Source organism: Balaenoptera musculus, chromosome 12 (assembly GCF_009873245.2).
Source record: "Balaenoptera musculus isolate JJ_BM4_2016_0621 chromosome 12, mBalMus1.pri.v3, whole genome shotgun sequence".
NCBI classification, from domain to species: Eukaryota; Metazoa; Chordata; class Mammalia; order Artiodactyla; family Balaenopteridae; genus Balaenoptera; species Balaenoptera musculus.
In genome coordinates this window covers 54,747,858-54,765,503 of record NC_045796.1, presented here as the reverse complement: position 1 = coordinate 54,765,503, position 17,646 = coordinate 54,747,858, and the positions used below count along the sequence as shown (strand labels likewise).

General features: G+C 40.4%; 1 protein-coding gene across 2 annotated transcripts in view; it reads right to left on the bottom strand.

The window, feature by feature from the left end:
• Positions 1-462: 462 nt before the first annotated feature.
• Positions 463-17,646, bottom strand: part of LOC118905182 (prolyl endopeptidase) — a 138,013-nt gene continuing 120,829 nt past the window's right edge. For both annotated transcript variants that reach the window (XM_036871667.1, XM_036871668.1), the window contains exons 13-15: positions 15,633-15,764; positions 4,658-4,814; positions 463-1,202 (exon numbers count right to left, since the gene is read on the bottom strand). In XM_036871667.1, coding sequence (XP_036727562.1) covers positions 908-1,202; positions 4,658-4,814; positions 15,633-15,764 — 584 coding nt within the window. In that variant the 3' untranslated portion in view covers positions 463-907. The remainder of the gene's footprint in view (positions 1,203-4,657; positions 4,815-15,632; positions 15,765-17,646) is intronic.

The following is a 17,646-nucleotide window of genomic DNA, read 5'->3' as shown; positions in this document are numbered from 1 at the left end:
TATTTCCAGGAAGTGGTCTATGGGGGGAAGAACTGCTTGGCAAATGCTGAAATTTCTAATTGTAAGATAAATTTGGACAGTTCACTCATGTGGTCTCTTAGTTTTCGAATCCTAGGTACTCTGATTTCCACGAATACTTTGTAACCAAACTGACAGACAGACAAATAGGTGAATAATCTGAAGTTTCAGGTCCACTGATTTTTAGGAGGCATCCAAACCAAAAGAGCCCCTGACGAGACGATCAGCTGGCTGAGTGGTTAATATGTAAGAAAGACAGTAAGCCACCTCTAATAGCTTCCTCACCATAAACAAGGGAGCTAGATGGACGCACTCCGCCTCCGTGCAGCGCTTACAGTCTATGACTTCATCGCTTATTCCCATAAACAAGTGACGGGACGCAGTGCAGAATGACTGCACTTCTGGGGTTGCTCCTCAACACAAAGGAACCAGAAATAAAGCCTCTCATTCTTAAATAACATTTATTATTGTTGCAAAGAAGTCTTTTTCAGGAGAACAAGTCTCACATTTATGTAAAGGTATATTGGTTATGGTTAGAGAAGCAAGTTTCACTGAGGTGCTCTATATGAAGTATGCCTGACCATGACTCTGAATTCAGCAATCTAATATTCACAATGTGTTGGCTGCCATTAGCTATTTATCCGAACATGCCTTTTTTTCCTTTTAAAATATGTGCCTGCACAGGGTGGAAAAAGAAACGCCAAGGGCCTGCTAAAAAGGAGAAGCCTAGAAAAGATAAAATTCCCACGGCAGTTCTGTTCAGCTGCAGTCCGCGAGTGCAGGAACAGTGTTCGTGTGGGGAGGCATTACGCCCAGTGGTTTCTCGGTTTTAATGGTGTGAGAGCCCTTGAGGTTTTCCGCAGCGGTCAGAGGGAGTGGGAAATGCCATTTACTGAATCCAGTCGATGTTCAGGCAGCGCGCTATGAATGCAAACATGTCTGACACTTCTTCTATTACTTTGGCCGTGGGTTTCCCAGCCCCGTGGCCCGCCTTGGTGTCCACGTGGATAAGCAGGGGATTGTTCTGCTTCCGACTGCGGCCCACCAGGTACTGAAGGGTGGCAATGAACTTCAGGGAGTGAAGCGGGACCACGCGGTCATCATGGTCCGCAGTGAGGAGAAGCATGGACGGGTACTGGATGTCGTCTGCCTCTGGTAGCTTCACGTTGTGCAGTGGAGAATATCTGAAAGGCAAAGGCACTTTGATGAGGCCGGATATCAAAATGAGAGTTGTGTGTCCACTAGGATAATCACGGGGACCGGTGGGCATAGTGACCTGCGTCGTCTACCCGCCTACCGTCACCAGCAGTGAGGACTGCAGCCAACTGGTCCATGGGTGACCACTGCAGACTAAGTTACATCACCGTTTGGGCTGTGAATGGCCAGGGCTATTGGAAGCTGGGGATCTGTGTCGTTTATTTCGCTCCCACTTTGGAAGCCTGTGTTAGAAAGAAACAGGGCTGTAGAAACAACCCAAAGTATGTGCATACTGACTGTCTTGAGGTGAATATTTTCATATTCTTCAGACTGACTTTTTCACTGCTACAAAGTGGACTAACTGTCCCTTTGTTTATATTTTACATGAAAAGATTTTAATTGAGGTATAGTTGATTTACAATATTCGTTTCAGGTGATTCAATATTTTTATAGATTATACTCCATTTAAAGTTATTATAAAATATTGGCTATATTCCCTGTGCTGTAAAATATATCCTTGTAGCTTCATTTTATACATAAGTAGATTGTATCTCTTAATTCCCTACCCCTATCATGCTGATTGTTCTTTTTTTTTTTTGTACATGGTACTACAGTTACTCTTTTATTTATTTATTTATTTTTAAATTTATGGCTGTGTTGGGTCTTCGTTTCTGTGCAAGGGCTTTCTCTAGTTGTGACAAGTGGGGGCCACTCTTCATCGCGGTGCGCGGGCCTCTCACTATAGCGGCCTCTCTTGTTGCGGAGCACAGGCTCCAGACGCTCAGGCTCAGTAGTTGTGGCTCACGGGCCTAGTTGCTCCGCGGCATGTGGGATCTTCCCAGACCAAGGCTTGAACCTGTGACCCCTGCATTGGCAGGCAGATTCTCAACCACTGCGCCACCAGGGAAGCCCCCTGATTGTTCTTTTAAATCACTGATTGTGAATAGAATGGGTGCAAGCCTTTCTTTTGTTGAAGAACTTGAAATCCACAGCGTACAGCAGCTTTTTGCCTGTTTAGTACCTATAAAACCTTTATTCTGAGCTCAGCTTGGCAGTCTGAGGAAGACCACGGGTCCCCTCTGGGCCTAGCTTCCTGCCTGAAACCAGGGAACCTGAGCCGCTGACCCCCTGCTGGCTCACAGTCCGGCAGAAAGAAACTGCCTTTGGCCAATGGTGAGAAGGTTGGTGGAGGAGACACCTTCTGAAGCACAACATAAGTACAATCAAATTAAACAGCGATTGATAATAGTTAAGTGAAAGACATCTCTGGATATTTTTTCTTTACATTTTAGTCCATATGGGTGTCATGTTTTCCAAAGTGTTCAGTATTAATGAATTAAATAAACTATTTTAGTAAAGTTTTATCTTGGAGAGTAAATAGGCAAAAATAGTAAAATTTCTACTCAGTTAACCAAGCTAAGACTAAAACCTTCTGGGGTTTACTCTCCTAATAGATAAGATGGGGGTGCCAATGGATCTGTTTTCTGATCTCATTGCAGAGTATTTCTGGATCAACCCCAGTCCTCCAGATAAGGGTTAGTTCTATGGGAAAACAAGTCTGGAAACTCTGCCTACTAATAATGCCTCTCCCCACCTCAAGATTGACGTGCCACATTTATACATTCAAGACTCTGAGAAGTTCTGTAGAAAAAAAGTCTGTTAGGCTTTATTTTTCTCAGCCATTCACAAACTTGGAAATTTAAATTTTTGGGGGCATGGGGGACCCCCTTCAATATACTGGATTGAGCTCTCTGCTCATTGGGAGTAGCAAGTAAGAGGAAAATACAGCTCTGTGGGTGCTAGGTTAAAAAATTAAAGTCTGAAATAGGAATATCACGGACATCTTGAGAGAAAAAATATTTAGAACTCTTTTTTTGCTTTCAAATTTAATTTTAGAAGTATCAGGTTCCAGCAAATATTTTGTTGCCTTCAATATACAATTAACTCAGTATTTTCAACCGAGTTTAAATGGGACTTATCCCCCTAAGTGCATATTTTCTTAAGGTTAATTGGAACTATGGCTTCTTCAAATATTCAGCTTTCACCAGGATGTGTCAGTGAGGCTACTTGTGTATTTTAAAAGTTAAACTTTCCCCCTCCTACAGAACAGAATTGAGTAGTTTAAAAGTATTCAATTAAAAAAATTCGAGTCATTTTAGCTGAATTTCTAAGTGGAGAGCTAACCATACAAAGCACATCAAATGAAGGAAAAAACCTGACTTCAGAAATTACTGTATCAAAATTTATAATTGACTGAGAAGACTGGGGAGAGGGGACATAGGCTGCTGGTGCTATTCCAAGAGGAATTCCTAAATACTGCTGGTAAAAATCCAAAAACCCCTACATGTGGGAAGTAAAGAGAGTGAAGAGCCAAAACAGAATGTAGCTTGCAGTCTTGAGAATCTAAATGTTTGCCATTTTCTCACTGTTATCGCCAAAGTGTTGAGGGATACGAATATTTCAGTAATGCAACTTGTAGTTTCAAATATATGTGGTTATACTGAGAGCACAAAAAAAGCTTAACTGTTCTTGCATATATTCCTCTTCATTTCCTTATTTCTTAATTTAGAAAAAGAAATCCCATATATATGTAAGTTATAATGACTTTTTTAAAAAATTATTTTTTAATTGTTGCATTAACAAATTACCACAAATTTAGCAGCTTTTAAAAACAGCATGGATTTCTTATCTCACAGTTCTATAAGTCAGAAGTCTGGCTTGGCTCAACTGGGTTCTCTGGCTCTCTCAAGGCTGAAATCAAGGTGTTGGCTAGCTGGGCACTTATCAAGAAGTTCTAGAAAAAAACCTACTTCCAGATCATTCCAGTTGTTGGCAGAATGCGTTCAGTTCCATGTGGCTGTAGGACTGAGGTCCTTGTTTCTTTGATGGTTGTTGGCTGGGGTTGATCTCAGGTCAAACAGGCCCCCTTCCTTCAGTTTCAAAGCCAGCAATGGTGGCTCTGGTTCTCCTGTCCTCCTCATGTGTCCAATCTCTCTCATCTCCCTTTCTGCTGCATCCCCGACTCCCACCAGAGAAAGTGCTCTGCCTTTAAGGGTTTGTCATTAGATTGGGCCCACTCGATAATCCAGGATAATCTCCTTATCCTGGTCAGCTGATTAGTAACCTTAATTTAATCTGCAAAGTCCCTTCACAGAAGTACCTAGATTAGTGGTTGACTGAAGAACCAGGGGACAGGAATCCTGGAGAACCACCTTTAAAATTCTGCCCATCACATCTTTGTAGTTTGTTGTTTTTGTTAAAGACCAGATCAAAACCAGGAAGACAGGTATTCCCACCACTTGCCCTACTTTTGCAGTAAATTACATGCAAATATGAGATATTGAAGGGCATGGAGTCAAACATTTATCCTTTTGACTATGTTCAGTATTCTGGTATCAAATTGTTAGCAACACAAATATGTCAATATGAATTAAAACCTTACTTGATGAGCCATTCAAAGTGTTGTTTGTTGTCTGAGCACCCATAATCAGTGGTCCAGGCGTGACCAATAGTGTATTTATGGAACTTCAGCATGTCCATTACTCCAACTTGGGCAATAACACAACCAAAGAGGTCAGGACGCTGATTTGCACATGCAGCTAAAAATCAAGATAGAAAAAGGGAGGTGGTCCATCATTAAACATCTATGTAATAAGCAAAACCAAAACAGAACAAAACAACACTTAAATGCTTTCAGAACCCTGGTTGTCTTTTTTCCAAGAGCACAGAAAGAAACCATCAGAAATCACTTGCCCAACAGCCCACAAGCTTTTCCCCCTCCTTCCAATATATCGGAGGGGTGGGTATTGTCATCAGTAGTAGAGATTTACTCCTCAAAGGGAATCTCAGTGGAGGAACATTATATGAAAACCTCTAGGACTTTCTGTACAAACCTGTGTCCCCTCCTCCCATCCCCAGTTGCTTTCACAGGTGATGCAGGAGGCTAACGAACTTGTTCAGGATCTCAAAACTAGCCTGTGATATCGTGACACCATAAGAAATACCTGTTTAGTCTTTGTCCCCAGTTCCTAGAACAGAGCTCCTAAAACTCTTGGAATTTCCTGAGTGACAGGGTGAGAGGAGTGTCTTTCATAATTCATAACTAACCTCTTTCAACCGTATCTGAGTTCATGCTAATGAGGTGGCTCTTGGTGGGTCCCTAGATAGCTTCAGGATGGGAGCTGGTTGCCCAAGGAACCAACCATGTGATTAGAGGATTGGATCTTTTGGTCCCACCCCTGACCTCTGGGCAGAGGAGAGGGGGTGGAGATCAAGTTGGTGATTAACAGCTATTGATTTAATCAATCTTGCCTGCATAATAGAACTTCCATAAAATCCACCAAACAATGAAATTTGGAGAGCTTCTAGGGTGGTGAACACAGGGAGGCGCTGGGACGGTGGTGCGCTAACAGAGTATGGAGGCGCTCTGCGTGCACCTGCCCGCCCATACCTTATCCTATACGTCTCTTCCATCTGACTGTTGCCGAGTTCTATCCCTTATAACAAACTGGTAAACGTAAGGAAAGAGGAGGGGGACATGGGAACCCCCAATTTATAGCTGTCAGTCAGAAGCATGGGAGGTCCAGAACTTGTGATTGGTGTCTGCAGTGGGGGCAGCCCTATGGGACTGAGCCCTTACCCTTTTGGGTCTGTGCTAACTCTGGGTAGTGTCAGAATTGAACTGAATTGTAAGACACCCAGTTGGTGTATGGAGAGTTGGAGAACTGGTTGGGGTGGTATGCCCCCCTTCCCACATTTGGCATCAGAAGTGTTATGAGCAGAAATGGCTCATACAGCCCAAAGCAGAATAGGGCCTAAAACCCAGCTCAGAGCTCTAACCGATATTGACACACCTTCTTGTCCTGTTGTAAAAATACTCTTCTTTGTACACTTAAACACTTATTTTTTGGAAAATTCAATAAATGTTTATTGAACACCTGCCATGTGCCTGGCACTACACCTGGGGATATGTCAGTGAATAATTTAGTGGGAAAGATAAAGAAGTGAACAGGCAATTATAGTGTGGCAATCACTACTGTTGAGAAAATACGGGTGCTATGGAAGTAGGGCATAGGCCAGTGTACGGAAGTTGGGGAGGCTTTGGGAGGAAGTAAGATCAAAGCTGGCATGACTAGCAGTTAGTCAAGGGATGTGAACTTTTCCTGCCTCTGACAAAAAACTGTTCCCACCCCAGTTCTGATTTCAGTGCTTATTCATGATACTGAATCCTGAGTCCTACCCCTGCAGATCCTTTTCTCCCACTCAGAGGTGGGAGGCGCAGGAACCTGGAATCTGTTCTTTTAAATAAGCATCTCAGCATCCTGATGGAGGAACTCCATCTCTGAAGGTCCCTTAAAGGACCTAGTTTGTTAAAAGGCATAAATGAATTCCTGAATATAAAACTCCAAAAATAAAATGGAGTTTTATTGGATGAACCAGTAAGTTACAATTCTCCCACTACTGAAATCAGATGGTATTTTCAACGTCCTTTCCCATTAAAAATTTTAGATTCACCCTTAGTTCTTCTTTCTTTTACACTTCATATTTAATTCATATGCAAATTCAGTTGGCTCAAATTCAAAATATACCCAGAATCAGACCACTTCTCACTACTTCCATCGCCACACCCAGGTCCAAGCCACCATTTTCTCTCCCTGGGACAGAAGCCACCTACCTGGGCTCCTGCTTTTCTGCCCTTGCCTCCCCTTCTGTCTACCCTTACACAGTAACGGGATCAATGCATGATCCTGATTTAAAAAAAAACCATGTCAAATCATGACACTTCTCTGCTCAAAACTCCCCCAAAGGCTTCTCATTTCACAGAGTAAACCATGCTCTCTGCACCGGCCACGAGGTCCTGCCTGGTCTGGCCTCCCCCCACCCCTAACCTCTCCCATCTCTCTCCCCTGCTCTCTGTGCCCAGCCACAGACATGGGCCTCCGGGGCCCATTGCTGGCCTCGGGCATATCGTCTGCCTCCTCTGACTGGAACGAAAGCTCCATGAAGGCAGAGCTGTTGTCTCTTTCGTTTGCTGACATATGCCCAGTATCTGGAAAAATGCCCAGCACTTCTTGGTGCTCTATAAATATTTGTCGAGTGAACAAATCAAATTTGTAGTTATTCGGTATTTAAGAATATTATCCATCTCCTTTCTCCATTTCTTTCCACAAGCCACACGACTTGTGGGATCTTAGTTCCCCGACCAGAGCAGGGATGGAACCCAGGCCCCTGGCAGTGGAAGTGCAGAGTCCTAACCACTGGACCGCCAGGGAAGTCCCTCCATTTATTTCTTTCTTCTTTTTTTAAATTGAAGTATACCTGACTTCAAACATATTAGTCTCAGGTGTAAGTCAGTGATTCGGTATTTTTATACATCACAAAGTGATCACCATGATAAGTCTATTTACCATCTGTCATCACACAAAATTATTAAATATTATTGACTATATTCCCTGTTATCTGTACATTATACCTCTGTGATATTTTTATAACAAAGTTTGGACCTCTCAATCACCCTCATCTATTTCACTCATCTCCCCACCCCACTCCCCTCTGGCAACCACTAGTTTGTTTTCTATATCTAAGAGTCTGTTTATTTTATGTTTGTTCAATTGTTTTGTTTCTTAGATTCCTCATATAAGTGAAATCATATGGTATCTGTCTTTCTCTGTCTGACTTACTTCACTTAGCAAAACACCCTCTAGGTCCATTCATGTTCTTGCAAATGGCAAGATTTCATTCTTTTTTTATATGGCTGAGTAATATTCTACTGTATGTATTATTATACACACATATACACATCTCCTTTATCCATTAATTTATCAGTGGACACTTAGGTTGCTTTCATATCTTAGCAACTGTGAATAATGCTGCAGTGAACATAGGGGTACATACCTTTTTGAATTAGTGGTTTTGATTTCTTTGGAAATAAACTCAGAAGTTGAATTGCTGAATCATACAGTAGTTCTATTTTTAACTTTTAAGGAAACTTCATACTGCTTTCCATAGTGGCTGTAACCAGTTTATATTCCCACCAGTGCATGAGGGTTCCCTTTTATCTGCATCCTTGTCAACACTTGTTATTTGATGTCCTTTTGATACTAGTCATACTGACAGGTGTGAGGTGGTATGTCATTGTGGTTTTGATTTGCATTTCCTTGATGATTAGTAATGTTCAGCATATTTTCATGTGTCTATTGGCCATGTGTATGTCTCCTCTGGAAAAATGTCTATTCAGGTCCTCTGCTTATTTTTCAATTGAGTTGTTTGTTTTTGATGTTGAGTTGTATGGGTTCTTTGGATACTTTGGACATTAACCTCTTATCAGATATATTGTTTGTAAATACCTTCTCACATTCAGTAGGTTGTCTTTTCATTCTGTTGATAGTTTTCTTCACTGTGCAAAAGCTTTTTAGGTTGTTACAGTCCTATTTGTTTTTTGCTTTTGTTTCCCTTGCCTGAGGAGACATACCCAAAAAAATTTTGTGAAGACCAATGTCAAAGAGTGTACTGTGTTTTCTTAGAGTTTTATGGTTTCAGTTCTTACATTTAAATATTTTTTTGAGTTTATTTTCACATATGATGTGAGAAAGCAGTCCAGTGTGACTCTTGTGCATGGAGCTGTCCAGGTTTCCCAACACCATTTACTGAAGAGGCTGTCTTTTCCCCATTGTATATTCTTCCTTCCTCTGTCTTAGACTGACCATATATGTGTGGGTTTATTTTTGGGTTCTCTATTCTGTTGCATTGATCTGTATGTCTGTTTTTGTGCCAGTACCATACTATTTTGGTTACTAGAGTTTGTAGTATAGTTTGAAATCAATGAGCATGATACCTCCAGCTTTGTTCTTCTTGGGGTCTTTTGTGTTTCCAAATAAATTTTAGAATTATTTGTTCTAGTTCTGTGAAAAATGCCATTGGTATTTTGATAGGGACTGCACTGACTCTTGTACATTGCCTTGGGTAGTAGGGTGATTCTAACAATATTAATTCTTCAAATCCATGAGCATGGCACATCTTTTAATTTGTGTCATCTTCAATTTCATCAGTGTCTTACAGTTTCCAGTGTACAGGTCTTCCACCTCCTTGGTGAGATTTATTCCTAGGTATTTTATTCTTTCTTTTTGATGCAATTTTAAATGGTATTGTTTTCTTAATTTCTCCTTCTGATAGTTTGTTAAGGTACAGAAATCCAGATTTCTATATATTAATTTTGTATCCTGCAACTTTACTGAACTCATTTATTAGTTCTTTGGTGGCATCTTTAGGATTTTCTGTACATAGTATGTCATCTGCTAACAGTGGCAGTTTTACTTCTTTTCCAATTTGAATTCCTTTTATTTCTTTTTCTTGTCTGATTGCTGGGGCTAAGACTCCCAATACAATGTTAATAGAAGTGGTGAGAGTGAGCATCCTTGTCTTGTTCCTCACCTTAGAGGAAATGCTTTTGGCTTTTCACTGTTGAGTATGATGTTAGTGGTGGGCTTGTCATACATGGCCTTTATTATGTTGAGGTATGTCCCTCTATACCCACTTTGCTAGGAGTTTTTAATCACAAATGGATGCTGAATTTTGTCAAAAGCTTTTTCCACATCTATTGAGATGATCATATGGTTTTTATTCTTCAGTTTGTTAATGTGGTGTATCACACTGATTGATTTACAGATATTGAACTATCCTTGTATCCCTGGGATAAATCCTACTTGATCGTAGTGTATGATCCTTTTAATGTGTTGTTGAATTTGGTTTGCTAATACTTTGAAGATTTTTACATCTGTGTTCACCAGTGATACTGGCCTGTAATTTCCTTTTTTTGTGATGTCTTTGTCTGGTTTTTGTATCAGGGTGATGCTGCTGGCCTTGTAAAGTGAGTTCAGATGTGCTCCTTTCTCTTCAGTTTTCCAGAAGAGTTTGAGAAGATATGTGTTAGCTCTTCTCTAAATGTTCTGTAGAATTCACCTGTGAAGACATCTGGTCCTGGACTTTTCGTTTGCTGGGAGTTTTTTTTTTTTTTTTACATTACTGATTCAACTTCATTACTGGTAATTGGTCTGTTCATACTTTCTATTTCTGCCTGATTCAGTCTTGGGAGATTGTAAGTTTCTAGGAATTTATCCATTTCTTCTAGATTGTCCACTTTATTGTGTATAATTAGTCATAGTAATCTCCTATGATCCTTTGCATTTTTGTGGTGTTTGATGTAACTTCTTCTCTTTCATTTCTGATTTTCTTTGGGCCCTCTCTCTGTTTTTCTTGATGAGTCTGGTAAAAGGTTTATCTTTTTATCTTCTCAAACAACCAGCTCTTAGTTTTATCAATCTTTTCTATTGTTTTTTAGTCTCTATTATTGCTCTGATCTTTATTATTTTAGTTACTTTAGGTGTTAGGTTAGATTGAGATTTTTCTTGTTTCCTGAGGCAGGCTTATAATGCTATAAACTCCTTTGGCTGCATCCCATTGATTTTGGATCATTGTGTTTCCATTTTCATTTGTCTCCAGGTATTTTAAAATTTCCTCTCTGATTTAACAGTGACCCCCCCCTCCCCCGGTTGTTTAGTAGCATATTGTTTAGCCTCCATGTGTTTTTTGCAGTTTTTTTTCTTGTAGTTGGTGTCTAATCTCATACTGTTGTGGTTGGAAAAGATGCTTGATGTGATTTTAATCTTCTTAAATTTAGTCAGACGTGTTTTGTGGCTTAGCATGATCTATCCTGGAGAATGTTCCATGTGTACTTGAAAAGGATGTGTATTCTGCTGCTTTTGGGTGGAATGTTCTTAAAGTCCATCTGATCTAATGTGTCATTTAAAGCCAGTATTTCCTTAATGATTTTCTGTCTGGAATATCTATCCACTGATATAAGTAGAGTATTAAAGTTCCCTGTTATTGTTTTACTCTCGACTTCTCCCTTATGTCTGTCAATATTTGCCATGTATATTTAGGTGCTCCTATGTTGGGTGCATAAATATCTTTAAAAATTTTATTTTATATTATAGTTGATTTACAGTGTTGTGTTAGTCTCAGGTGTACAGCAAAGTGATTCATTTATACATATACATATATCCATTCTTTTTCAGATTCTTTTCCCATATAGGTTATTACAGAATATGAGTAGAGTTTCCTGTGCTATATATTAGGTCCTTGTTGATTATCTATTTTATATATAGTAGTGTGTATTTGTTAATCCCAAACTTCTAATTTATCCCCCCCCCCACACACACCTTTCCCCTCTAGTAACCATAAGTTTGATTTTGAGATCTGTGAATCTGCTTCTGTTTTGTAAACAAGTTCATTTGTATCATTTCTTTTTGGGTTCCACATATGAGTGATATCATATTGGTATTTGTCTGTCTGACTTACTGCACTGTCTGACAATCTGTAGGTCCATCCACGTTGCTGCAAATGGCATTATTTCATTCTTTTTTATGGATGAGTAATATTCCATTGTATATATGTACCACATCTTCTTTATCCATTCCTCTGTCGATGGACATCTAGGTTGTTTCTGTGTTTTGGCTATTGTAAACAGTGCCACAATGAACACTGGGGTGCATGTATTTTTTTGAATTATGGTTTTCTCCAGACATATGCCCAGGAGTGTGATTGCTGGATCATATCATGGTTCTATTTTTAGTTTTTTAAGGAACCTCCATACTGTTCTCCATGGTGGTTGTACCAATTTATATTCCCACCAACAGTGTAGGAGGGTTCCCTTTTCTCCTGGGTGCATAAATATTTATGAATGTTATATCCTCTTCTTGTATTGACCCCTTTATCATTATGTAATGCTCTTCTTTGTCTTTTGTTACAAACTTTGTCTAAATCTATTTTGTCTGAGTATTGCTACCCCAGCTTCCTTTTTGTTTCCATTTGCATAGAATACCTTTTTCCATCCCCTTACTTTCAGTCTGTGTCTGTCTGTGGATCTGAAGTGAGTCTCTTGTAGGCAGCATATAGTTGGGTCTTATTTTATTATCCATTCAGCCATTCTATCTTTTGCTTGGACCATTTGGTCCATTTATGTTTAAATTAATTGTTGATAGGTATGTACTTATTGCCATTTAAAAAATTGTTTTCTGGTAGTTTTTGTAGTTCCTTTTTGTTCCTTCTTTTTTGCTCTCTTCCCTTGTGATGTAATGACTATATTTAGTGTTATGTTTGGATTACTTTCTCTTTTTTGCTTGTGTATCTACTATTGATTTTTGGTTTTGGTTATCAGAGGCTCATACACAACCACCTATATATCTTTGTGATTAAGTTGATGATCTCTTAAGTTTGAACACTTTCTAATAATCTTGCATTTATATTCCCCCCTGCCATATTTAATGTTTTGTCATATTTTAAAACTTTTTGTTTTGTGTATCAACTTAACTACTATTGTGACTATAGATGATTTTACTACTTTGTCTTTTAAACTTTTTACTGACTTTGTAAGTAGCTGATCTACTATCTTTGTTTACTAATGAGTTTTTTTTCCTTTCATAATTTTCATATTTCTAGTTGTGGTCTTTTTTTTTTCCACTTAGAGAAGGCCTTTTAACATTTCTTCTAGAGCCAGTTTAGTGGTCCTGAACTCTTTTTAGCTTTTGCTTGTCTGTACAACTCTTGATCTCTCCTTCAGATCTGAATGATAGCCTCGCCAGGTAGTGTATTCTTTTTTTTTTTTTTAGGTAGTGTATTCTTGATTGTATGTTTTTTCATCACTTTGAATATATTGTGCCACTCCTTTCTGGCCTGCAGAGTTTCTGCTGAAAAGTCAGCTGATAGTCTTATGGAAGTTCCCTTATAAGTAATTAGTTGCTTTTCTCTTGCTCCTTTTAAGAGTCTCTCTGTCTGGGTGTGGACCTCTTTGGGTTCATCTTATTTGGGACTCTCTGTGTTTCCTCAACCTAGATGTTTGTTTCCTTTCCCAGGTTAGGGAAGTTTTCAGCTATTTATTCAGATAAGTTCTCTGCCCCCCTCTCTGTTCTCCTTCTTGGACCCCTAAAATGTGAATGTTAGTTTGCTTGGTGTTGTCTCAGAGGTCTCTTAAGCTGTCCTCATTTTTTAGAATTGTTTTTTCTGTTCAGCTTGGATGATTTTCACTATTCTGTTTTCCAGGTCTCTGATCCATTCCTCTGTATCATCTAATCTATTGTTGATTCCTACTAGTATATTTCTTATTTCAGTTATTGTATTCTTCACCTCATTTTGGCTCTTCTTTATATTTTCTAACTCTCTGTTAAATGTCTCATTGTGTTCATCCATTCTTCTCCTGAGTTTGTTGAGCATCTTTATAATCATTACCTGAACTCTTTATTAGATAATATTACTTATCTCCACTTTGCTTAGTTCTTTTTCTGGGGTTTTATCTTGCTCCTTAGTTTAAGAACATAGTTCTGTCTTCTAATTTTGCCTAATTCTCTGTGTTTATTTCTGTGTATTAGGTGGGTTGGTTATGTTTTCTGAGCTTGGATAAGTATCCTTAATATAGGTGATATCCTGTAGGGCCCAACAGCAGACTCCCCTCTGGTGACCAGAGTTACATGCTCTAGGGGTGCCTCCTATGTAGGCTGCACGGGCCCTTCTGTTGTGGCAGGGCCAACTACTTTGGGCATGCTGATAGGCAAGGCCTGATCTCTGCATGACCAGAGCTGGTGCCAGTCTGCTGGTGGTGGAGTGCTAATAGCCAGAGAGAGGATCCAGAATGGTGCTTGTCAGCACCAGTGTCCCTGTGGTAGAACGAGTTCCCCAAAATGTCTGCCACCAGCACCTGTGTCCCCAGTAGGAGTCCCAGTTGCCTCCTCCCCCTCTGGGAGGCTCTTCTTCAAGGTTAGCAAATGAATCTGACCAGGCTCCTTTCAAATGACTGCCTCTGTGCCAGGACTCAGAGCATGTGAGATTTTGTGTGCACCCTTTAAGAGTGGAGTCTCTATTTCCCACAGCCCTCTGGCTCTCATCAAAGTAAGCCCCACTGGCCTTCAGAGCCAGATGTTCTAGGGGCTCATTTTCCTGGTGTAGGACCTCTGGACTGGGGAGCCTGACGTGTGTCTCAAACCCCTCTCTCCTTGGGAAGGACCTCGGCAATTGTGATTATCCTCCCATTTGTGGTTTGCCTGCCCGAGGTTGTGGGTCTTGACTATACTGTGCATCTGCCCCTCCTTACCCATCTCATTGTGGTTCCTTTATATCTTTGGTTGTGGAAAATCTTTTCTATTTGTCTTCAGGTTGTTCTCATACATAGTTGTTCTGTAAATCGTTGTAATTTTGGTGTGCCCGTGGAAGGAGGTGAGCTCAGGGGTTTTCCTACTTTGCCATCTCAGCCACATCTCTACCCTTTCCAAATTTAAACAAATTATTTGGACATATATATATTTTATCTCCCTGGGAAAATGTTTTTTTCAAGACTATATTCCATTGGGGTAAAGAAGTAATAAGGACAGGAATTCAGGTTTTGACACAAGTCAGTAAATTTCAAAGACAAGGAAATGGAGTGAATGTGTCAAGATCCCCTGACAACAGTGGATTGAAAGCTAAAAATTGTCTGTCACATGTGCTTTTTAGGTTGAGTCTATTTGTGCTATTCTCCATTTGTACAACGGCCCCTCGTATCCTAATGACACTGGATGTAGGACCCAGCAAGCAAAGTTCAGGACCACTATAAATGTTCATTACAATGTTAAGTACTGTTGAGAGATGAAAAGCAAAGTAAAAATTCATTAACTACCAAAAATTAGGAAAATCCACTTAGAGGCAGTGCCACATAGAGGTTAAAAGAGCAGAATCTAAAGCCACGGTGCTAAGCATCAACCCCAACATTACCATCACACTAGCAAGCTACTCAACCTCTCAGTGCCCCAGTGTCCTCCTCTGTAAAATGGGGATAATACCTGTCCCATCTCCCAGGCCACGTACATGTCAAGGGCTCAGCACTGGGCCTGGCAAGGTGCTCAGCAAGGGTGAACTATTTCATTACTATGAAGCTGTGGATCCATCTTTGCATGTACCTCATTTTCCTTCATGACTTACTTCTCTGCACCCACAGCATCTAGCATCCCATGGCGTAGGTATTCAACAAATGTTTAGTGATGATCACAGCTTACAAGTTCTGGGTAACACAGTCAGAGGTGTGTTATTAGGCTCAGTCATGTGCTGACTGAACCCTAGAGACCTGTGGGTCCAGTCTGTGGGGAGAGGGAAGGGTAAGAATTGCGGTCCAGTCCAATAGAGCTCAGAACAGGGAGGAGGAATGGCTTTTCAGGCTATGATGAGTTGAGTCAGTAGTTGTGTCTTCAAATGTCATTAATTAGATGCCCAATTATAAATGGGTTTTGCTTTTTCTGTACCACTGCTCCCATCCATGAGCCAAAGTAAACCAGAGTATCTGAAAACTCCAAGAGTTAATTAGTAAAGTACAATGAATAAAAAAACCCAGTTCTCACCTACTAAGAGGCCTCCATTTGAACCTCCATTAATAGTCAGCCTCTTGGGAGACGTGTAACCTTCCTTGATAAGATATTCAGCAGCACACTGGAAGTCATCAAAGCAGTTTTGTTTGTTGCCCAAGATACCACCTACAATGTGCCAAAGTGAAAGATAGTTAATTAATAACAAAACATAGAAAAAAAAATCACATTTTAACCTAAGGGGAAATCAAATGATGATAGGGCATAGTTTCAACTACTGATCAACTTAAACACAATGGGCTAACACTACATTTTAGAAAAATGCCTCAATTTAAATTTTGTTATGCATTATGGAAATCCATCATCAGTGCCACAACTGCTAATCCATATGGTGCCTTTGTATTTTTCTAAAACCTCTTAGAACTTAAAAGGCAAATGCCCCAAAGGGAAGAGATGATCTGTTATGACGTCAGACAACCATGAGAATGAAAATGTGAAAGCTTGTCAACAAAAAGAACCTGTGTTTTGGGAGGAGCTGGAATCAAAACTGACACAAGACCCAGAACAGAGTCCAGTCCTCGAGTTCCACACAGCACGTGACAATGGGGATGAGCGCGCTGCCCCCTCCCTGGGAAGATGAAAGTGCTCTGCGCGGACCTCCCTGGTGGCACAGTGGTTAAGAATCTGCCTGCCAGTTCAGGGGATGCGGCTTCGATCCCTGGTCCAGGAAGATCCCACATGCTGCGGAGCAACTAAGCCCGTGTGCCACAACTACTGAGCCTGTGCTCTAGAGCCCGAGCCACAACTGCTGAGCCTGCACGCCACAACTACTGAAGCCCGCGCTCCACAACAAGAGAAGCCACCGCAATGAGCAGCCCGTGCATCACAACAAAGAGTAGCCCCTGCTCACCAGAACTAGAGAAAAGCCTGTGCACAGCAACGAAGACTCAACGCAGCCAAAAATAAAATATAAAATAAATAAATAAATTTTTTAAAAAAAGAAAGTGCTCTGTGCAGAGAGGTGCACTTCTCACCCCTCCTCTCTGCAGGAGTCTGAGGTGGGGATGTGATTACGAGAAAGAAGCTCTCTGACTTTGCCCATGGGTACTTAAAGAACTCAGGTAGGAATTAGGTGGGGACGTGGTGCTGCACAGAGCAGCCCATTAGTTTCTCTAGGCTTGAAGGAAGATCATCTCAAGCATCTCCTCAGAGAATCTGGGCTTTCTCATCTAGAAGCCATTCCAGTGTAGAGCCAAACAAAGAAACTACTTAAAGAGAGGAACATTTGTAAGGCCTTGTAATATCCAAAAGTAAAGGCCAAAAGTCAGAGTCATGCCCACAAAGGAACGGATGTCTGAAATAACTGCCAATGAAATGAACAAAAAGCAGACATAGATCTAATTAGATATTTGAGATTAAGCATTTTTGCAGAAATTCAATTAAAGATGAAGCAGTGCTACTGAAGAAATTTTTTCATATCAAAACAAATGTTATTAAGATTTTAATAAGAAATTATTGGTGAATTAGGATGGCTAGGATTACTTAGTTTCCAGGAATAATAATATTTTGGGTATATGACTATATTTTTTGAAGAGCATTAAATTTTAAACTCAATTAACAGAATGGAATCTAGATTTATCGAGGTTCAATATGCTAGGGTCTAACTAGAAAAGTTCCATTTCAGGCCCTTTCACTGCCTAAATTAGGAGAAAGTTTATGATCAGTCTAAACAGAGGTAATCAACTTTTAGCTTCAGTCAAGCTGCAAACTCCCCTCCCCCCAAGACTTCTGGATAATAACTTGGTTATAATTAATACAGAGATGAGAGAGTTGACCAAGACCAAGGGCACTCTTCCCTACCAGAGCATGGTGGACACCTGAGGACCAGAGGAATTTTATGACGAAGAACTTGGGTTCTTTGAGGAGAAGGCCACTGGGTCAGGAGTCCGTGCAGGTGGGTGTTTAAGTGTGTACATTAAACATTTTTAACCAGGAAATTGGGCGAGTCAAGGGGTCCAGACTTAGCATATGGATTTGGGATGTACATCCA